This window comes from Mycotypha africana (assembly GCF_025528875.1).
Source record: "Mycotypha africana strain NRRL 2978 chromosome Unknown BDF20scaffold_11, whole genome shotgun sequence".
In the NCBI taxonomy this organism is placed as follows: Eukaryota; Fungi; Mucoromycota; class Mucoromycetes; order Mucorales; family Mycotyphaceae; genus Mycotypha; species Mycotypha africana.
This window is the reverse complement of record NW_026515735.1, coordinates 1192912-1213975: the sequence shown is the minus strand read 5'-3', so window position 1 is coordinate 1213975 and position 21064 is coordinate 1192912. Positions and strand designations below refer to the sequence as shown.

General features: G+C 37.3%; 8 protein-coding genes across 8 annotated transcripts; 4 read left to right on the top strand and 4 right to left on the bottom strand.

Moving 5' to 3' along the window:
* Nucleotides 1-928: 928 nt before the first annotated feature.
* On the top strand, nucleotides 929-1682 carry BDF20DRAFT_787353 (protein-tyrosine phosphatase-like protein; the record flags this gene model as incomplete). The annotated part of the gene is made up of 3 exons (XM_053076126.1): nucleotides 929-1068; nucleotides 1203-1408; nucleotides 1504-1682. Coding segments are annotated over 3 exons (525 nt in total), but the record flags the coding sequence as incomplete, so codon positions are not given.
* A 3429-nt stretch (nucleotides 1683-5111) lies between these two features.
* On the bottom strand, nucleotides 5112-6626 carry BDF20DRAFT_916679 (uncharacterized protein; the record flags this gene model as incomplete). Its single annotated transcript, XM_053084482.1, has 3 exons — nucleotides 5112-6187; nucleotides 6278-6350; nucleotides 6417-6626. The coding sequence occupies 3 exons, from the start codon at nucleotides 6624-6626 to the stop codon at nucleotides 5112-5114; spliced, it is 1359 nt and encodes a 452-aa protein (XP_052932544.1).
* Nucleotides 6627-9221: 2595 nt separating this feature from the next.
* Nucleotides 9222-11413, bottom strand: BDF20DRAFT_907997 (Alpha/Beta hydrolase protein; the record flags this gene model as incomplete). Its single annotated transcript, XM_053083435.1, has 3 exons — nucleotides 9222-10681; nucleotides 10894-11189; nucleotides 11250-11413. 3 exons carry the CDS (start codon nucleotides 11411-11413, stop codon nucleotides 9222-9224), a joined length of 1920 nt encoding a protein of 639 aa, XP_052932543.1.
* Nucleotides 11414-12261: 848 nt separating this feature from the next.
* On the top strand, nucleotides 12262-13107 carry BDF20DRAFT_894436 (uncharacterized protein). The gene is made up of 3 exons (XM_053082405.1): nucleotides 12262-12372; nucleotides 12437-12535; nucleotides 12618-13107. The coding sequence occupies exons 1-3, from the start codon at nucleotides 12296-12298 to the stop codon at nucleotides 13036-13038; spliced, it is 597 nt and encodes a 198-aa protein (XP_052932542.1). The 5' UTR covers nucleotides 12262-12295; the 3' UTR covers nucleotides 13039-13107.
* Nucleotides 13064-14066, bottom strand: BDF20DRAFT_894432 (HD domain-containing protein). The gene is made up of 6 exons (XM_053082404.1): nucleotides 13991-14066; nucleotides 13795-13916; nucleotides 13691-13736; nucleotides 13573-13629; nucleotides 13352-13514; nucleotides 13064-13282 (listed from the first exon to the last, which is right to left on the bottom strand). Exons 1-6 carry the CDS (start codon nucleotides 14048-14050, stop codon nucleotides 13155-13157), a joined length of 576 nt encoding a protein of 191 aa, XP_052932541.1. The 5' UTR covers nucleotides 14051-14066; the 3' UTR covers nucleotides 13064-13154.
* On the top strand, nucleotides 14067-15350 carry BDF20DRAFT_894430 (uncharacterized protein). Its single transcript, XM_053082403.1, has one exon. The coding sequence runs from the start codon at nucleotides 14133-14135 to the stop codon at nucleotides 15204-15206; it is 1074 nt and encodes a 357-aa protein (XP_052932540.1). The 5' UTR covers nucleotides 14067-14132; the 3' UTR covers nucleotides 15207-15350.
* BDF20DRAFT_894427 (phosphatase 2A regulatory B subunit-domain-containing protein) lies at nucleotides 15351-18382 on the bottom strand. The gene is made up of 12 exons (XM_053082402.1): nucleotides 18212-18382; nucleotides 18110-18141; nucleotides 17909-18040; nucleotides 17575-17818; nucleotides 17307-17503; nucleotides 17011-17214; nucleotides 16596-16949; nucleotides 16232-16530; nucleotides 16070-16171; nucleotides 15832-16004; nucleotides 15604-15770; nucleotides 15351-15532 (listed from the first exon to the last, which is right to left on the bottom strand). Exons 2-12 carry the CDS (start codon nucleotides 18131-18133, stop codon nucleotides 15443-15445), a joined length of 1986 nt encoding a protein of 661 aa, XP_052932539.1. The 5' UTR covers nucleotides 18134-18141; nucleotides 18212-18382; the 3' UTR covers nucleotides 15351-15442.
* A 939-nt stretch (nucleotides 18383-19321) lies between these two features.
* BDF20DRAFT_894413 (malate dehydrogenase, NAD-dependent) lies at nucleotides 19322-20735 on the top strand. Its single transcript, XM_053082401.1, has 2 exons — nucleotides 19322-19765; nucleotides 19948-20735. Exons 1-2 carry the CDS (start codon nucleotides 19374-19376, stop codon nucleotides 20573-20575), a joined length of 1020 nt encoding a protein of 339 aa, XP_052932538.1. The 5' UTR covers nucleotides 19322-19373; the 3' UTR covers nucleotides 20576-20735.
* Nucleotides 20736-21064: the final 329 nt, after the last annotated feature.

Genomic DNA, 21064 nt, shown 5'->3' with positions numbered 1-21064 from the left:
AAGTCTTGAAATTCATGCGTTCGCTTAATTCATGGAACCTTAGTGGATTTGTATTCCAAATCACTCTATCCAATCAATGTATCCAATAGAAAACTCACAATGTACAAAACAGCAACGTATCGTTTTTTCCTCTTTGTCTCGTTAAAGTAGAATGAAACTTCTATTTGAGTCTTTACCTTTTCCTTTTCTTTTTTTCCTATATCATAGTCTTCTTTTCTTGCTTAACACGATACATCTTCCGACAAAGCAAAAGTGCAAAAAAAAACAAACCTATTTAAAAAGCTTCTGTCAAAATCACATTTAAATTATTTTAACAGTTGGACCAAATTGATTCATACATTCTTCTATTTCAGCATACCGCAAATATTATATCTGTCTGTTTCTCTTTTTCATTTCAATTGATATAAGATACCTCATTATCATTCATGGCGAATATGTCTGATCAAAAACCTGTAATATACTCTACAGCTGCAAACCGATCTTTTGATCTGCAACATTCAACAGTTGCACGTACGACCACATCACCCATAGCCCATTGCACATCGACCAATTCGAGTAGTAAAAGAACAGTACCTGTTAAAATGTCTGCAAGAGTAATGTCGCCAGTCCAGCAACCAAAGACATCCATAAGCCATCCGATAAAGTAAGCTAAAACTTTTAAAATTGTGAAAGAGAAATCATTGTGCACAGCAACAGCAATCGTCGTTCGAGCTTTACTCAAATTGCAAAAATCTCCGATTTTACTTTCTTACTTTGTAGCATAACTTGGATCATTCCTGCAGATGTACTAAACTATTTATCAGTCGCAAGATTTCCCGATCAATTTGACTTACTTGATTTTTTGCAAGCCGATATACGACAAAAATACGCTACACTTAACGAGGAACAGTTTGTCAAACTCCAAGAATTACGAAAATCTAAGCGTGTGATGGGGAATTTTTGTCTAAGTTCTTGTCCGGGAAAGAAGGTGCGATTAACAGGTCCTGTCAAGGGACGACCAGCTGTAAATCGTGATTTGGACATGGATTTTGAACGTATGAGAGGTTTTGGGATCACTATGTTAATATGGTAAGGCTGAAAAAAAAAAAGAAGCAAAACTAAGGCGGACTGAAAAACACAATGAGAAACAAATTATTTCTCTTTTGTTGTAAATTGTATAGCAAACAAATATGTATCGAAACTAATGAACTCCTTTGTTTCAGTTGTCTAGATGATAAAGAGTTGGCATTTTTGGGAGCGCCATGGCCGAAATATGCGAAAGCTGCCAAAGAACACAATTTAAAAGTGCTTAGGTTACCGATGGTAGAAGGTAGTTGTCCCAATTCATTATCTGAAGTCAAAATGATTGTCGAAAAAGTGAACGCAGAGATTAAAGAAGGGTATAATGTGTTGGCGCACTGCCGCGGAGGTAGGTGTATAAATCATCGCTTTGAGAAGTCAAATTCAGTACTTCATCTAACGGCTGGATTTCAAATTGTTCTCTTTCTTGACTTGAATGTGCAGGCGTGGGGCGAGCAGGTCTGCTTGCAGGATGCTGGATGATGGAGAATTTGCTCTGTAAAAATGTTGAGAGAGCCGTATCTGTTTTGCGTCAAAGAAGAAGTATAAAAGCCATAGAAACATGTATTCAGGCTGAATATTTAGTTCGTTATTCGGTCGATGTACATAAGCGTTTAGGTATACCACTAGAGATACCACAGAGCTTTGACACTAACTTAACAGCTGCTCAAATTGAAATGGCATCCTCGTCGGCGAACTACAGCTGTGGGTCACCTCCGTTATCGCTTATAGCAAGCTTAGAAAATCTTATAATATCAGATACACTGTTGGGCGAGCAAAAATTATCCCAGCCTTCTCCCAATGATGCTGTGACGGACTACCCTTCTCCATCATTGATTACATTTCCTTCCACTCCTAATACTGTGTCAACGTCACCCAGAGGACTGTTTTTACCTTAATTCCGATATGGTTTGGACCAAATTGACAAACCAGAAAACTCAAAGTTATGTAATTATTAGCTCTTTTAACCATTTACATCACATTTCTAAGATTGTTTGTAGTTCATCTCTTTTCCCCCCCCCAAAAAAAAGTAATTACTTTATAGCCGTTTTTGCTGTATGTTTAGAAGACCTTATTGTGAATGCCATTGATAGTTTCATAGAGGCAATAAAGCGAACAAATCTGAACCTTGTCGTTTGTTAGCAAATATGAGAATAACTCAGTTCCGTGAATTGTAACTTTCCTTGGCTGATCTACCTCGCAAGGCACGGTTTCAATTTTATTGTACCTGAAGGTTTATCTTTATTCGTCTTTAAGAGGAATATATACTGTAGTTAGAGTTGCATCCATTCCTCCTAACTGTTACAACTCGAGCCTTAAGATTGAGTCTCTGTTAACGCTAGACCTAATGTTAAGGTTATGTAGCAGTAGATAAGCACTTTGATCAGAGATGCTGACAGTCAAAACTTAAAGAACGATAATACTGGAATATGTTTGGTTTAACCTTAAAAGGAAAGATCACCAGTTGTGCAAAAGACTTGCGAAAAGTGATTTACACCGTTATCTTGGATGAGGCAACTGATATGTCATTAATTGGCTCAAAATTGCTTTAATTACGTTGGAGTTTTGTTGGTAGCAGCATGATGTTGTTGATGTGGTAGTCAATACGGACTGTGTTCTAGTCTACCATACAGAAAGAATGCCTTATTGGAAACAGGAATCTGCGCACTCCTTTATTAGTGAAAATATCGGTAATCCATGTCATCAAAATCGAGCTAAACGAATCATGAGAAAGTACGTATCCAAAACTGCTTGGAGAAGCCAGCGTCCATCTGCTCCTTTGATATTAATTAAATCTTTTACCGATCGTATAATAATTGATCTATGTCTGGTAACCATCTTGTCAGCGATAATTCGATGAAACAGTAATTAGTTATCAATAAGCTTCATTCTGTTGGGCAAAAGTCCAAAACGTTAGCTTCTCATCATTGTAACTATATTTTAAAATCTATACAGTAGGTGATCCTGCAATAACAGTACGATGCTGAATCTGAGATGGAAAGATTGACTGTCCTTGAAACAGTTGTCAAACCTAAGCTTGAAACTGCACGAGCTATTATTGCGGATTCGTTCCCTCGCTAACATAACGATGCTTCTTTAAAATGGTTTGTAGTTCAATTGCCAATAACAAATTTACATATGAAAACTAGTATCATTTCCTTTAAATTGTAATAATGTTTTTCATTGTCCAAAGAGTGATCATTGATGCAATTCCTCGAACAGTTTTTAACTGAACTGCTTAATTGATTTCAAAGATCACTGTTTATCAAAACAATACCACCACGCATAGATCAGCCGTAGGGATCTTACAAAATTGTGACCTTCATAGTTGAGGATCCTTTGGAAACTGTTGTCTGCCATAAGTTGATTTAGAAAAGTAAGAAGATATACTTGTATAAGCTAACTACCACTAGCATTAAAACTCTCATAATTATAGTTGAACTTAGTGTTCCTTCAGATAGGGGAAGGTTCTAATTATGAACAGCTTTTGAGATGATATGAAAATCTGGGAGCTTGCTTTTGATAAGCAGCTATATAAGGAAAGCGCGCAAAAAGGCATTGCGTATTAGATTTGAACAAGCAGTCGCATGCTTTTCTATAAAGGCAAGTATTCGTTTGTTTGAAAATCAATGGAAACGAAGAAAAGTTCTCCCGTTAGAAACTGAGCTTACTCCAGCATTTGGTCCGTGAAATTTCTCCTATAACTTACTAATTGTTGATCATACGGTTACGTGCAAAGACGGCTTATTTACGCAACTTACATATATCGCGATTGAAGTGAGTGATAAAATGTAGAATTCTGACCATTCAACAGTACACAATTTATGTAGCTCGTGGCAAAAAAGTCTGATATTTTCGGAAGAAAAGAATAATTCAAAGGAGCCATATAGATGGCTACTACGACAGTCAAATACTTTTCCCAATAACTGGGTCAATAACAAACAGATCCTGAGAAGAACCTGTTTGTCCCAAATATAAACTTATGAATTAACAGGGAAAAACGGTATTTCAACAATACCAGCCCGTGTATTGCTATTTCACCGTGTTTCATCTGTTAAGCACGGTGGGCTGTTTGAGTATCACATTGGAGAATTGTAGCATGCCGCTACGATAACGTAATAGAACGGAATAGCTAGAGCTGAAGTCGCTCATCTGGATGATATGGAAGCATCTATGAAGCTTTTTCTCACAAGTTTTGCGGTGTCGGAGGAGTGGAGAATAATTGATCCTGCGTTGATATTTTTAGATCAATCATTTGCTGAAAAAAGATAAAGAGTAACTACCCGAAAACGATCAAATAACATGTTCCACTCCTACGGCATGCATACAAATTTGACACTGAGTAACATTAGGCGTGAAAGTCAATTGGATTACGAGGAAATTTCTGTCTAAACAAGCAGTTTAATCGACGTGGTTTTCCGTTGTGTGTTAAAAGCGAAACGTTTCTTTAATGGGGAGAAAGCAACATAGTTGACCTTTGCAAGTACGTTTAAATAGTTCTTGTCCTGTACATAAGATTCAGGTTCAACTTCCCTTCTGAATCCAAATCATTGCCAAAATAATAATTCGTCATCATCCTTTGCCGTTTTTACCGCACTCGCTCAATTCGAGTAGACGTGATATCTTTGAACGGTTTCACCAAAAAATTTCTTCCCTATCAAGTTTTATAGAATATCATTAACAAGCCCCTGTCAAAAGTATAAACTACAGTAATCTGTTAATGATATTATGTATCATTTTATGCCTAGGAAAAGTACTGTTTCTTCATTGCTGAACAGTTTAGATTATCAGCATCAATGCGGACAGCTTTTTTTTTCGATATAAAGTTACTTTTTGAGTTTATAGACAATAGTTTTTTTGAAATCGATAAATACATGTATAGGTTCTACAAGAAGGGATATAATAGGTAGAAGTATAACTTAGATATATAAAGTAGGATACAAAAAGAATAGTAAGAGGTGATATTGTATAGTTATTATGATAAACATAAGGAATAGTAATACATGTACATGTAATATAAGTTAAGAATTAGATATTAGAATGGGAAGCTACTACGAGCAGCCAGTGTCACCCGAACTACCTTTTTCACTGGCTCTTTTTGGAACGGAAGTTTTACGTCTTCGGTTTTTCAGATTAAGATATAACACACCAGTTGAAGGGTAAGTATTCGGAGGACGTGTGGCAGGTTCTGGAGAAGGCTTTCGCTTACTATCGCCCGAAGTTGTTGCTTGCGGCTTCGGTGAATTCATTCTTAGTATTTTAGCTCTTAAAGCTTCCATAACTCTATCATGGTCCAATGGTTTTGAAGGAGGGGATAGACGCCGGCTTGATAAAGAACTGTTATTGCCTTTTTTTTTGCTACTTTGACTATTGCTGTTATCGCTGTTGACATTGAAGTCGCTGAGTGTCATGACATTCTCATATGAGTGAGTCTTGTACATTGAAGACGACCTCCCTAGCTTTGGTTTTGTTGCAGGTGTTAAGCTTGTTTTTGATCGTTGTTGTTGTGCTGTTGTTGATGTTGAATGTTGTAGTGCCATTGTTGACGATGGATGTTGTTGTGATTGTTGTGTCCTCCCTGTAGGTTTAGAGACTATACTTTCTGTATCACTGATAGCGATCGATATATCAGAATGGGTACTATTCGTGGGTGAATTTTGAACAGATGGAAGTATAGAAGCCATCATCCCGTCTGACGAAGTTGAAGGGAAATAAGATTCAGTAACGGCTGAATAGGATGTATTCAGATCACTGGTGTTGTTGTTATTGCTACTACTACGGCTTGTGGTTAGGTCGAAAGTGGGAGTATTAAGAATATTTAGTGAAGATGAGGCTGACGAGAAAGTTGAATCTTGTGGGATACCATAATGAAATTCTGGCATTGCTACAGGAACGACCGGTACAATATCGCTACCCCGTGATAAGGACGGTGGGTTAATTGATGGAAAGTTTGGGTGCCTAAGCTGTCGTGGTTGTTGCTGTTGGTAGTGCTGCTGTTGATAGTGCTGCTGTTGTTGATGTTGGTAATGCTGATGATGATGTTGTTGATGATTTGGATCAAAATATGGTGTCGTTGGAACTATATTGCTGGATACAAGCTGGGTATTTACTCTTGATAAGAGAATATCTGTTTTAGAAAAATATATATTATACATATATATATATACAGGCTATCAGCGTTTCAAGTAAAGACCGTAGCTAGAATTTTATGATATACCTAAAGACGGACCATTGAGCGTTTGACCAAAGACAGGCGGATGTTGTTGTATTTCGTTATCCAGTTTATCGGGCTTAAGAGGTGGAATAAGGTTGAGTATCGTAGTTATTCAATAATCATTTAGGCCATTTCGTATTACCTTCTGTTCAGGTGGTCTGTTCATTAACGTATAGTTGTATGCTTGCGTATTGTTATGATAGGGATTAAACAATTCATCTGAAATACTTACACCGCTATAGTTGTTGTGCTGATTTGCTTCTGTGCGGCTTAAAGGAACGTTGGAAAAAGAAAGTCTTTCTTCGTCGTTATATACATAAAGATTGTCATCACTATGTTGCTTAGGAGGCATAATCAATAAGTTTCAACAATTTCACGTTGTTGACGAACAATGTTTGAAATACAATTTGAAAGTATGCCGTTTGAATCCAGTCTGTTAAAGATGTCAATACAGTTGGATAATATTAAAGGCAAATATTGTAAGTGTTTGAATATTCAGATATGATAGAGCGTATAGGAGTGCTTTCGTTGTTTAGAATCGTTGCTAGAGCTAGTAAACAGAACTTCGCTGTTACAAATTTAAGAATAGAAGGGGGAAAAACTAGAAACTTAAACCTAAGAACTAGTCATATATATACGCAAAGAAAAAAATGAGAATGTTTAAAAATAAACAGAAAAAAAGTTATTCGGTAGCTCAATCGGTGCGCCAAACTGCGACTACTACATGTTAATACTTCTTAGTTGCTGTGAGTGTAATGAATTCCCCGCAAGCACAAATTTCCTTGGTAGACTCGTTATCAAACAATATTCTAGCTTGAAATTGAGACGTCTTCGCATTTTTTACTAGATCAATTAAACTTATTTCTGGACGAGCATATTTTTCCTTTTGGAAACAAACCGACGTAACTAATCGAGAGGACTGTATTTCTTGAGTTACCTCCTTAATCTCAAAGCAACTTTAAGTACGGTCACGGCTCGTGTACTCATTTAGTGCGTGTAATGAAAACATCATAATCACACCCTCGCCAGCAATACACGGTAAAATGATTCGACAGCCAACGTCTTTAACAGTTTTATTAAGAAAGAAAAATTCCGCCTATAGCCATTCGTGTGCCGTTACGTATTTAGCAGCTGAAGTTAACAAAAAAGTATAGAGATAAGTAAGGCTATTCCTAACAAAATAAAATTTGAGGAAAACAAACGGCTATTCAAGTTTAGGCGACATTATCTAAATAGTATGCGCGAAAGAAGCAGCAGTAGTCTAATCAAGAAATCAATTCTATCCTTTTCAAAATCAAACAAATCCCCTTTATTTCTATTGTTAGCTGAAACTTCATGACGGTCAAACCGCTTGAACACGGTATTACTCAAATTACTAAAAATAGGCCCAGTCTCATTTATCTTGTTCAAAGTATATTCGATTAGAAACTGAAGGGCATGGTCATAGTAATAAATTCGAGTATCGAGGAATTGCAAGAATTATAGCATCAGTGCACTATAATTTTTACATTATTCAGAGCTTTTCAAATATTACAGCTCTTTTAACGCGTCAAAACTACCGTTTTGAAGCTGTCATGATCTGCAAAACCGCGTTCATGGACCTGGATTTTATAACTGAGTTAGAGTGATTTATTACTATTTTTAGTAACATCAATGTTAACTTTTGGGCATACAATAATTCAATTCCAGCATCTTTAATTGTGACCATAAATTTGCATAATGAAAGTACTAAGTGAACACAAATGGTTATTAAAGAAGCTAATGTAATTCTTACAAATCATTCGCTATTTATATCGTAATTTGTGTTCTTCTTTCAAAAATCTAACAAGAAAAAGGCCGGAAATGCTGAGACACATTTCGCGTTTCAATCTTTCGTTTTTTGCGGAATTTTTTCTGACTTTGCTAAACTGTAACTCGCGGTTTTACATGTAAAACGCCCCGTATGTCCTTCACTGCTCATTTGTACCTTGATTTTTGCAGCTTAAGATAGTAACAAAAGTAGCCGTCAAACCCGGGTATCCGTGGAAGCTTGACTTGATGAGACTAATTTCTATTAAATAGCTGTGGCTCAACCGAGCACTAATTCTATAATGCTAAGGTTGCTGTTATTTATGCACAACACTTTCGGAACACTCCACTATGCTTGATGGCATTGGAGTAGATGACAGCACATACTATACACATTTTGATAAACAAATTGCTAATAAGGACGGCTAAATACTGAGGCTGAACAGCAAATTTAACAAGGTGACAAATCGCTTAAGTGTACAAACTCAACAATTCTCAAATTACTCTGCGTGGCTGATTCCATTATTCACATTCTCATCCCTTGCTCCTCCAAACTAAAAGTTCAATGACTTCAATGCAATTAATCTGTGTATTGGAGTGAGAATTGTGTGATATATGAAGAAGTCATTACAATTTCCCGAGGTTACGATTAAATTCATATTGTGATGAGACAATTGATTGATTCTCAAATACTCCCTTTGTGTTTATACTTTTCCTTACGTATCAACAGTTCTATCTACTCATTCTTCCTTTTATTGCCAACGAAGGAGACTCAAACTTTTTTTTTCCCCATTGAAAGTCCTGACAAAATTGAAAATGTTAATTTCACTACGACCTATCCGCTGTGATAAATTATTATTTAGTAAACAGCATTTGCTACCAGGACAATGTGTTTATGTGTTTATTTATTTAACTTCTAACTTCTTTCCAACCACTCTCTTATTGATGCGAAATCTGTTTCTTTAACTATTGCTGTATGCATATCTTTTTATCATGCGATGTAAAAACCAAATATAGGTTTTTGAAATGTTCAAAATATCTATTGAAGACAAGCTCAAACGGGTTCATTAGCCTCGATTTACAGACGGCATATGCTTATGTGCTATACCGTTTAGTTGAGTAGTAAGCATAAAGCAATCAGGGATAATGAAAAGAAATTTTATTTTTCAAATTGATAATCACGTATTTTGTCTAACCCTTCAAAATAATGAACCGGAATGTGGTCTCTTATGAAAAATGGATAAAGGGATTCCAGCATAGTAATCGGACTAGAATATTGAAGCTGCTGCATAAGAAATTTTAACCAACTTGGCAAAGATTTGGCAGAAGCGTGGCGTATTGCTGTAGGGATTAATCTTTCATCTTGGAGCTCCTCTGGTACAGGTGTGCAAGGCTCAGAATTATTGTCTAATTCCGTATTTGAGGTTTTTTCTGCAAGGCTAGAAGTAGAAAAGGAAGAAGCAGTATCTATAACCTCTATTACTGCAGCTGTCTCGTAAGGGGAGGGATATGTTTTCAACGGCTCATCGTTCAAAAGAGGATGAGTTAGTTGAACGACCTGTCCAACGTGCGCATAATTAAAAAAGTCCGTTTTTGGAGCATAATTTCCTACAATGCTGCTATTATAGCCAGGAGGTAGTCTACAGATCACGTCAAACTGATTAACAATCCTCCATAAGGTAGGTGGTGTTGTGTACATGTCTTGTGGTTGGTAATAATTACTATTCGTGCAGGAAGCGAAATTGGAAGCAAAGTCATTATCACCTACAGCAGGTAATCCAATGACATACGCGTCGCATAAGCGACATAAAGGCCCTAAGTCATCAGGACATTTAAGCCAACGGGCAAAAAGCAATGAACTCAAACCTGCTCCAAGAGAATGTCCTGCTAACCAAACAGGAACGGGCTGAGGATTGGTACCACCGTCACTGCATCTATTTGCCAGCAACTCTTTAGCTTTCTGCCGAATAGCGCTTAATATGACATAATAAGGATCGCGAACATTACTAGCACATCTATCTCTGCAGGAGTTTTCCGCAAAAAGACTTTCGTAAAAACCTTGATGAACTGATCCAAAAAGAAATGGTCGAGCGTCAGTTCTTTGAAACGTTGCGTCAACCAAAAACTCGCTATAATTTGTTGGTGTAGTTCCTTTGAAGGTAACAATGATGAAGGGTGGTTTATCATTATCTTTAGGCCAAAAAAGTCCACAATAAGGACCTGTCAGAGACCTCATTTCTGTAACACCAGAAAAGTAAAGGTTAAATTGATCAGCAATATAGCGTATATTGGCTTCGGATTCCCAAATCAGTTGCTTTGCTATACACTTGATGCGTTGGAACTCTTTTTCTTTTTCCTCATGCTGACTGCTCGCTTTCCCGTTTTGGATTTGCGCTATCAATTTCAGAGCTTTAGTTATTTTTTCATCTTGACGTTCGTAGACAAGAGAGGATAAGATAGTCATGGTTTGCGCAATGGAAATATCAAATGTTAGAATTCGACGATTGCCTATAAAGTTTCTATTGATTCTTCGATCTATCACTGGTTTGCCGCCCAATGAAGGTAGAGTTGATTTTACGATTTGGATCGATTTGTTTGAATATAACAAATCTGGAGCACCTAAAGTCGAATAAAGCTCTTAGAAAGCTAACTTCAATCAACAGTACTGTAATTAAACTGCAAATTCACAAAAACTATAGTCACCCCAATTAATGATACTGAGATCTATAAATAAACATCACAAGCCAGTGCATTGTGTTTAAAAAAAAGTTAGAACGTTTTATTGCAACCATTACTACAGTTTGAATTAAGGATTATGATAGATACTTTACTGTTGCCATATTCCTCGCGTATAGTTTGTATAAGCTTTTCGCCACCGAGATCTTCCAAGCAAATCTTCAACCCAATTTCAAAGAGGAACAGGAGTAAGCTTACAATAGGATAAATAGTAATAAATGCTAATGAGCTCAAAGGAGATGTGATAATAGAAAACCAGTTGAAATAAAAGACTAGAAACAAGTTTTTGTAGACGCCCAAAACATATCTCCAATAACCACTTGGATGATAATGATTGCTATTGGAAAAATTGTATAGCTGTTTGAATACATAGATAATATAATCTAGCAGACTTTGTGGTTTAGCAAAATTTCGGGATAAAGCATCATCATTGTATTTCTTGCTGATATACGAGGTTGTTGGTTTATTTACTGCATGGTTGAAGATGTCAGCGAAGTGGTTCGACGAACAGCTATCATCGTCAATTTCATTCGTTCGATCAGGAAAGACTAGTTCAAGCTTTTCGGACGGCGGCGTAAATAGCTCTTTAGACTTGGTGCTTTTTCTATCATTCATAGTTACGGTTTTTTAATGCTAAAAAGAAGAGAAAATGGAAAGAAAAACAAAGAAAATCAATACAGTTATCGTTTATTATCTTTTTTGGTAACTAGCCGTATTTGTTATGTTGTACCTCATTTTTAATGCGTATAATACTACGTTATTGATGTTAACTTGTCAAACATATCCGTACAAAGGACGATAAGAGCTATTTTTCAATGATCGAGATAAGTAACTTGCAATGTCACGGAAATTCATAATATTCTAGTTATTTTCTGATTAGAAGGGATAGAAGTTGATAAAAGTGTGAATGGCTGGCTTCACGGTTTTTTTTTTAAAGTTCAAAAAACCATGTGAGGAAAATCATTTTTAACGTCATATGGTGAAGTGCGAAGATGATACTCTCTTCATCTCAACCTCAAGGCTCCAAAACCGTATAATTTTATTATAGTAGTCTTAAACATTATGTCTCTTGCATTACTATGATTACCTTCAGAGTAGAGTCTTCCAGGAAATGCCATTAGATAGGTTGTTTACATGTATGGAGCTCTTTTAAGCGACGACAATTTGTGGCTTGTATGTCTGTACAGGCCAAGCATGCTATCGTCCATAGTTCTGCTAGAATATCCAGATGCTACAGAACTCAAACCAAAAATATCATCAAATTCAAGGACTCAGACGGTCAAGGACAAAACATAAAAACTTCTAAAACTCAACGACCGTAGAAGCTGTTTAGTATTGCCTTTCTTTGTCTAAAAGTTTGCTTTTTGTAATGATTGGCTCAAAGTTCCGCAAACAGGGAAAACAGGTCCTTTTTATTTTTTTTCTTTCAAGATCCATATTTGTCCCCGTTCCCTCCCTTTCCTGCTTTTTTTTTCTGTAACTCTACCATCCGTAAAAATGTCTGTCACTTTAGATCTTCCTTTGGCTCTTCACATCCTTGACGCCGTTCTCGCCGAAAACAAATACATCGCTGCGTAAGTATTTCTGGTCCCAACAAACTATATAGTGGCTTAGTGTTCTAACATTACAATATTGCAGCGATAAGGCTACCGAAGCTGATGCTGCTGTCGCTAAGGCTTTAGGTTCTGCTCCTGCTGCTGAATTTGCTAACGTCAACAAGTGGTACTCCGAAGTCAAGTAAGTAAATAGAGTTATTGTCCCGTAATGTTATTCCTTTCTGCGGGTCACTGAACGCGATGTTTGTATAAACTTTTTATAGGCCTTCTGATGCTGCTCCTGCCGCTGAAGCTGATGAAGATGATATCGATCTCTTCGGTTCTGATGATGAAGAAGTTGATGAAGAAGCCGAAAGAATCAAGGCTCAACGTCTTGCTGAATACAATGCCAAGAAGGCTGCTAAGCCCAAGCCTATTGCTAAGACTACTGTTACCCTTGACGTTAAGCCTTGGGATGATGAAACTCCTATGGATAAGTTGACCGAAAGTGTCAAGGCTATTGCTATGGATGGTCTCCTTTGGGGTGGTCACCAACTTGTCCCTATTGGTTACGGTATTAAGAAACTTCAAATCAACTGTGTTGTTGAAGATGATAAGGTTATGATGGACGACTTGTGTGACGAAATCACTGCTCTTGAAGATTATGTCCAATCTGTTGATATTGCTGCTATGCAAAAGATCTAAACTCTTTCAATTCATTTTTCATCGATAACCAAACATTTTAATAATAAAGTCTGATATTATTCATTTTTATTTTTACATTGGTTAGAGATGATGTTGAATTATCTTATTAATCGTTGTTAATTCTCCATCTGTTTAAGCACTTCAATACGCTCTTTATACAATTCCTCAGCCCACGCTTTTACTGCAGGATGTTGAAATTTGCCCATTGTTGAGTCAAAGAAACCTTGTAACCTTTTTTGATCGGCTAACAACGAAAAAGATTAGTCAGTGAAAAAGATAAAAATAATTGACGTGTCGGTTGAGAAGACTTTACATTTCTCATATTCAAGAGCTTGCACTACCATCTCAAATTTGTCCAGATCCTTTACAAATAACGCCTCTTGTGTTTTGGCTTCCTCATATTCATACCACAGATCAGCAATTTCAGTGACCTCTGGAGTATTTCCTAAAGTTTCTTTAAAGCTTTCCATTGCAGCCTAGTGGTACAACGTTTCAGCATTATTCAATATCCAAAAAATTCTGCTTTTCATCTACCTTTTCCAAATTGTATTTTTCTTCCTTACTAACACCAGCATGAGGAGTGATATCTCCCTATAAAAACCAAATCAGCTGAAAGGAACAACTTTCGTGTGCAGGAATGTTACGAACTTACAACAACAGCTTCGGCTAAATCGTGGACTATTGCCATTTTGATACATCTAAAAGTACATTGAATTTTAATGTCCTGCTTAAACAGCTGCGATCTGTCAGACATACCTGTCTCTGTTCAGCGAAGGATCATTCACCAGCATAGCCATGATTCCCATACGATGCATATGGTCAGAGATCGATTCTGGTTGGTTTATACCGTTATCCAACCAACCTGTTCGCTTTGTTCTCTACATATTACTAAATTTAGTTGATTTTTTTTCTTAAAAATCTACAATGGGCGAGGATGGTAACGTTGATTTACTTTGAGATTTTCAATAGTGTGCAAAAATCGTATAACGCTGGCTGGATTTGATTGAGGCATTGTGAAGTTGCTTCGGGAAGGAAGTTTATTCTGATCAAGTTAAACTGAACTTCATGATTTTGAAAGACACGTTGAGTTTCAAATGGGCGAAAAGGGGAGGAGGGGACAAATTACATCTGTGCACTTTCGTGCTTGCCAGAGAAATGCCATTTTTCAAAACCACACTGATCCAGTTTACAACTCAATGCCTCCAAAAAACGATGTGCGAAAACTTTTCAAGAAACAACAAGCCGAGCGAAATAAAGCTGTAAAAATAAAGCACCCTTTTGCAAAGTATGACGAAATGGGACGACTACTATGCATAGTTTGTCAATCAGCGGTGAAATCAGAAAACGTTTGGCAAGCACACTTAGGTTCAGCTTTTCATCTAGAGAATATCCAAAAACTAAAGGCAATAAAGCAAAAACAACAACAACAGCAGCAGCAGCAGCAACATTTAAAAAGACGTGCACCGTCGCCCTCACCTCAAATGGAAGAAGATCAGAGTGAAGAAGAAGTAGAACATAAACGATTGAGGCTTGAACCAAGTACTCAAAATGAAAAGCAAGGCATTGAGCTTGACGAAGAAGCCTCTGACAACGATGACGAAATAGATGAGAATACTGCTCAATTACCAGCCGACTTTTTTGACCAGAAACAGGAGGATTTGGCGAATGATCCAATGGATGAAGGATCTGCTACTGAAGAATCCAACACTCTTCCTGCTGGATTTTTTGATGATCCTGACGAGGATGCACGCATGAGAGGAGAATTATTACCTGAAGAAAAAGCAAAGGTTGATTTAGAAAAAGATGTACAGTCATTTACCGAAGCAATGGCTGATGTTACCGAAGAATCAAAGCAGGCACAAGAGGAGGACGACGAAACATTTTGGCAAGAAAGACACTTTGATCTTACAATGGAACAAGCCGCGTTTGATTCCCGAGTGGCAAAATTAAGACATTTGAGAGAAGCAGGAAAAAATCCTGAAAATGACTCAACGGCAAATAATCCTAGTCATGAAGAAACAGATGATATTATGCGCGTGAAACTCAAGACAAACGTCAGACAGGCTCTTAAAGGCCAGCTTGCGAAGCATGCAGTATCGGTATTCGATGATGACCTAGATGATATATCAGAAGAAGAAGAGGAAGATTGGCGAGCTCAGCAATTATAAAAACAATTATATGAAGTATTTTAGGAAAACTACACTTCAAACAATATGAATATAAAATCCCACACAACCAAATGTGTGTCGATGGATACAGATTCGAACTAAGTAGGCCATCTCGAGCGCTAATTATACCAATAAAAAATGGGTGTTTGAAGAAGAGCATATCTGGTTTTATTCGCATCAGATTTAGTATCGTGCTCTAGCATACGGCAGATAAATATTTGAATGTTATTCTTAGTTTATGCGGTCGCATTCTGTTGTTGTGAAGCACCCGGAGCCTGACTTAAAACCTCGTCTAGACTAACATGTCGTGACAACTCGTTAAAGACCTATTATGAATGACAGGAAAGTTGAGGATCAGAGCGTTTAAGAAGTATTTTGGACTGAACTGTTCACTTACAGTTTCGTCTACTGGTATAATTGATTTTCGTCTGAATAAATGATATTGCGCTGGTGTATCTTCAAATTGCTGCATATCTGGTTTGATATCGTCCTGTTGCTCTGTCACTCCTTGATCCACAATGGGAGTATCCGAAATATCTAGTTCTTCTAATTCACTGTTAATGTCTTTATAGAAAGACTGAATTAGCAACAATCGTCAACCTTAATGTGAGCTACAGGCGCCTACCTATTGAATCTGTTGGACCTCCTGCAAGAATAGGCATAGTAACTGTTTTCATATCTGTACATGGCTGACTCAACAATTGAATGGCCTCTGTGGCTTCTGTGGCTTCTTTATTCTTGACTTTCTGACGAAGATACTTCCAGTTGTCCTCACGCTCTTTTTGTAATCTACGTTCCCTACAAGAGAAAATCGAATTGTGAATATGATAATGATAAACAACTAACACAAAATTACAATTTACAGCTGTCTTTGGTCTTTGTATTGGTTGGCACATTCGTCAAATAACGTAGGATCAATATCAATGCAAAGTTTCAATGCTGTGTAAACTAGACTTAGAATAGTCCTTTCCAAGAATGCATGAGAAGACTGTTGGTGTATTACTGGTGTTTGAATTTAGACTTACTTATTCCAGTGTGTTTTAGATGTTCTGTACAATGTGGGGAAGATTATGGGCATGATTACTTTGATATTTTCTGCCATCAAGCTGAGGATATACTCATTGTTCCAAAAATATAAGGCTCTTTCTGATACTTGGAAATGCGGACTGGAAATGCATTGATTAAGCTTGGTAAACAGTGGACACATTATCTGCTGAAATTCGGGTACGTCTACAACATCAAGGATTTCTTCAATTTCATTCAGAAACATCACCTCCTTAGAGCTGTTTACTTTGGGCCAGTACCGCAGTATTCCTAAGACGACCTGTTTCAAAATTCGTAATGAGAATTATTGAATGCAAATAAAGCTCGACTTAAAAGAACAAATACCTCGTATGTTAGCGCTCTATCCTTTTCGAGAAATTGCACAATACAATAGGCTAATTGAGGTTGGTACAAAGCAAGGGATTTGGTCTTATGCAATGGAATTAAAACCCGAGATAAAAATGTTTTGTGTTCCTCTTTTAATGGTAAAGCGAAGCCATTAATAATACTGCCCAGGATCTCCAACAGTTCAGCAACACCATTGTATCGTTCAGTCTCGTAAATGAATTGAAAAAAGATATTGTTTATAGATCGTCGGATGAAAGCTCGCAAATTGAGAAATTTACCGTATATACGGTGCAGTGTTGTTTTAAGGTAATCGCGTTCTCGAGGATCTTCAGAATCGAATAGCTCTAAAAGCTATAATGGACACCTGAGCTTTTAAATTGTCAATTGCATCAAGTCTTTCAATTCGCCTTACCTGGTGAATAAATTTGTGATCTATATACTTTTTCGCATAGACTATGTTGAACTCTGGTGACTCAAGAAAGCGTAGGAAGAATTCATACACGGTTTGCAGATGAGGCCAGGCTACTTCTAAAACCGGCTCATCCTCCTCTGGATCAAAAGCATCGCCAATGGGGTTTACTGGCGGAGGTATAGGTCGGAAAAGATTGGTTGCAAACTTCAGATACAAATGAAGTGTCCGAAAGAGCCTTTGTGAGATTTTATGCGTGCATATTTACAGCTTCGATTATTTTGCATTTCTAAACTAACCATATTAATGATTTCAGGATAAACATTTTCCGTTAAAACACCACGGTTCACTGAAATATGATCTAGAATTTCTTGTAAAGTCTGTCTTTTGATTTCTTTCTCTCTCAGTTCTGAGGACACATCAGTGAAATCGAAAACAACTGTACACTGCTTGATCTTTTGAACAAATAAATCTGCCCGCATATGACTTGGAACCTCTTTGGCAGCAACACATTTCGGATAAGCTCATCAGAGATTTTGGTAAATAACGATTCTGAATACGACTTACCATGGAAAGCAGGCGTAGGTTCTAATTGTACTTTTTCTTTAACATAGAATCGTGAAGATTTCTGACGACGAGGTGCTTTACTGATGGGGATTTGATCAATGGGTGCATTTTTTAGGCGATAGTGTAGAGGACCAGTTTTTGGCGCATCTCTGTCGGTTAGCTTGGGATGGCTGTTGTTATGCATAAAAGAAACTGTGTTGTTATTGTTATTTGTACGGTTAATTTTTGCATGCGGTGGATTTTGCTGATATTGGCAAATGTAGGGAAAGATAATGGTCGCGTAAATGCAGTGCTAGTGATATTCAGAAGCTTTACAATTTGTTAATGTTCTTACCAAGTCTGTTACTGATATAGAAGTGCTTATATTCATATCGGTGTTGTTATTTAATTCTGTTTGTTTCTGTGTGCTATTATCTTCTTCACCGTGAGGATTCGGCGTATTCTTGTCAGTCTTGCTTCTCGTAAGCTATAGACACAATGTGGTCAAAAGCAGGTGAATAAGAGAAGCTAGGTTCTAGGTAAAAGCTTGACTTACAGCCTCCCTCCAACCTTTAATCATTTTGACCTCTAATAAAATGAAAACGAGCTCTATTAAATTCTTTCAAATGAATGTTTGCTTTCTTTTGAGTAAACTCACGATTTGTTTATTCGCGAAAATCGGATGAAAAGCTTCAAGCTATTTTCGTTAATATTACACGCAGTTTCGCAATGTTGATATAAATCGCAGCTTTGTACAAGAGAAGGAAGAACGAAAGAAAGAATGTGAGTGCAGGAAACAAAGACAAGGAGCACAAGTAATTGTGTTTTCCCGAAAAAAAACAAAAAAAAACAAAAACAAAAAAAGGAGGTTAGCCACAGTGATAAGCTTGTGTACCTTATTTCTTGAAGCTTAATTCCCATTCGTCCCAATCAGAAATAGTTTGATTAAAAAAAACAAGCTATAGGTTCCATAAAACACTGATCTTTGTATATGTCAAGTTAAAATCTTTAGTTTTTGCACTAACTTTGATATATGGGCCAGATATTACTGAATATCCACTAAATATGTTATCCATCGATTTTTTGGCACTTGATAAACCCTATTGATCATCGCTAAGGACATGTATCAGCTTACCAAAAGCGTGCAACAGTATGACAGTTTTTTTGCGTATCTTTTTTTTTCTTTTTGCCAAATGCAGCGAAATCGTTAGGCATGGCCTCGAGTGAGTTCCGATACTTTTCAGGGTTTAACCATAAGGTTACCATTGTTCAATTTATGTGAGAAGCCTGCTTCGTACACTTGTATAGTAGAACTAAAAAAGAGATACATTAAAAAAGCCAACAAAACTAAATTAGAGATAGCAGTTCAAGCCTTTGCTAAATGAGTTTTCAGACATATCTTGTAAAAAGGTATTGTACCTTCTATTAGGTAAACACTTAGATGGCAGACATTAAACTCTCTTGATGTTTAAAAGCCGAAATATTTTCTACAATATGCAACAAAATAGTACAAAACGCTGACAATTGCCTCTTTATGGAGATTTCCCAAAATTTCGTCTATGTATTGTCAGCGAATGCTCCTAGGTTCAAAGTGCGAGCTACTGCGGTTGTAAGATTAATTTGAACTCTGTAAGTGTTACGGAATCGCACAGTTATTTACGGTTAAAATTGGATGACCGGTTGGCTGTGACTGAAATACAGATACTCCGGGGTTGGAGCTTATAAGTTGAAAGGCACAGATAAAAAATGGAACCTTTTCTTGCTTGTCAACCCCGCGTTTCTTTTCATTTGTTTTTCTTTTTATCATTGAACAAATAAAAATGTTTGCTACCTCTCGCATCTTCACCTCCCTTGCTGCTAAGCGTGCTTTCTCCACCTCTACAGCTAACCTCTCCAAGGTTGCTGTTCTCGGTGCTGCCGGTGGAATTGGACAGCCTTTGTCTTTATTGTTGAAGGAAAACCCTCATGTTACCCACCTTTCCCTTTATGATATTGTCAACGCTCCTGGTGTTGCTGCCGATGTTAGCCACATTAACAGCAACTCCAAGGTTACAGGACATACTCCCGATAATGAAGGACTGAAGGAAGCCCTTGAAGATGCCCATGTCGTTGTCATCCCTGCCGGTGTTCCTCGTAAGCCTGGTATGACTCGTGATGACTTATTCAACACCAATGCCTCTATTGTCCGGGACCTTGCCTCTGCTGCCGCTAAGTAAGTATTACAGTATGAATAGTGACTTAATAAAGGGAGAAAAACCTATTGAGGTATAGGATGTCGTAAGTGCAATAAGAACGGCGCCCTATAATCACAATGAAAGAAGAAAGAGAGAGTCAATTGTTGAATTAGAGTAGAGCACAATAGGAAATCTCATAGAACTTTTATGGCCGTTTTAGATACTGTCCCAACGCTCATTTCCTCATCATCTCAAACCCTGTCAACTCTACCGTTCCTATCTTTGCCGAAACTTTGAAGAAGGCTGGTGTCTTCAACCCTAAGCGTCTCTACGGTGTTACTACTCTTGACGTTGTCCGTGCTTCTCGCTTCGTAGCTGAAGCCAAGAACCTTGATCCCAAAGATGTCAATGTCACTGTCGTTGGTGGCCACTCTGGCGTTACTATCGTCCCTCTTCTCTCACAAACTGGTATCGAATTCACAAAGGAAGAATTAGATGCTTTGACACATCGTATTCAATTTGGTGGTGACGAAGTTGTTCAAGCCAAGAATGGTACTGGTTCTGCTACCTTATCCATGGCTTACGCTGGTGCCCGTATGGCTAACGCTGTCTTAAAGGCTACTGTCGGCGGTGAAAAGGGTATTGTTGAACCCTCATTTGTGAAATCTGATGTTTTTGCTAAGGAAGGTGTTGAATATTTCTCTACTAATATCGAACTCGGCCCTGATGGCGTTGAAAAGATCAACGATCTCGGTCAAATTTCTGATTACGAAAAGGAACTTATTTCCAAGGCTATTCCTGAATTGAAGAAGAACATTACTAAGGGCAACAACTTTGTTAATCAATAAATCAATTCAGACTGAAATCTCAGCTTATAGAACCATGATATATGGTAAAACTCCTCATCCTTCTTTCCTTACCCTGTTTATCTTTTTAACTTTTGTAAGTTTCCGCAATTTTCACATTACTGACAAAAATCAATAAAATGTATTTGTAATACCTATTTGAGCTTACAGCATTGTACTATTGATAATTGTTATCTTGGTGGCATGATTCCACATGCTTATCAAACTTGTGATACTCCAATTTTGACCAGCTTTCTGTTCCGCAACTGGTATCCTACCCCGCAAAGACGAAAAAATATAAATCTTGGAAGGGGTTTTAAAATTCCCAGGTGTCACCGCTCGTTATTGTAGTGTCACGCCTCAGTTACAGTCCGTTATTTAGAGCTTACAATAATTGCTCTTAAGCAACAAATATTTCTTCCATAAGAAAAGCGTATACTTAATGAACGTTTATTTTTGGTTGCAAGTACAGCTTCTCAAAGATATTGAAGC

Excerpts from the sequence above, each read along its gene's own strand:
- BDF20DRAFT_894430 (XM_053082403.1), top strand. The coding sequence starts at position 14,133 with ATGGGCGAAAAGGGGAGGAGGGGACAAATTACATCTGTGCACTTTCGT.
- BDF20DRAFT_894436 (XM_053082405.1), top strand. The coding sequence starts at position 12,296 with ATGTCTGTCACTTTAGATCTTCCTTTGGCTCTTCACATCCTTGACGCC. Across the intron at positions 12,373-12,436 it reads GAAAACAAATACATCGCTGC|CGATAAGGCTACCGAAGCTG; the intron begins GTAAGTATTTCT and ends ACAATATTGCAG. Across the intron at positions 12,536-12,617 it reads AAGTGGTACTCCGAAGTCAA|GCCTTCTGATGCTGCTCCTG; the intron begins GTAAGTAAATAG and ends AACTTTTTATAG.
- BDF20DRAFT_894413 (XM_053082401.1), top strand. The coding sequence starts at position 19,374 with ATGTTTGCTACCTCTCGCATCTTCACCTCCCTTGCTGCTAAGCGTGCT. Across the intron at positions 19,766-19,947 it reads CTTGCCTCTGCTGCCGCTAA|ATACTGTCCCAACGCTCATT; the intron begins GTAAGTATTACA and ends TGGCCGTTTTAG.
- BDF20DRAFT_894427 (XM_053082402.1), bottom strand. The coding sequence starts at position 18,133 with ATGATTAAAGGTTGGAGGGAGGCT. Across the intron at positions 18,041-18,109 it reads TTAAAGGTTGGAGGGAGGCT|CTTACGAGAAGCAAGACTGA; the intron begins GTAAGTCAAGCT and ends TTGTGTCTATAG. Across the intron at positions 17,819-17,908 it reads CTATATCAGTAACAGACTTG|CAAAATCCACCGCATGCAAA; the intron begins GTAAGAACATTA and ends TGCCAATATCAG.
- BDF20DRAFT_894432 (XM_053082404.1), bottom strand. The coding sequence starts at position 14,050 with ATGCCTCAATCAAATCCAGCCAGCGTTATACGATTTTTGCACACTATT. Across the intron at positions 13,630-13,690 it reads ATTTAGCCGAAGCTGTTGTT|GGAGATATCACTCCTCATGC; the intron begins GTAAGTTCGTAA and ends TGGTTTTTATAG. Across the intron at positions 13,515-13,572 it reads AAAAATACAATTTGGAAAAG|GCTGCAATGGAAAGCTTTAA; the intron begins GTAGATGAAAAG and ends TTGTACCACTAG.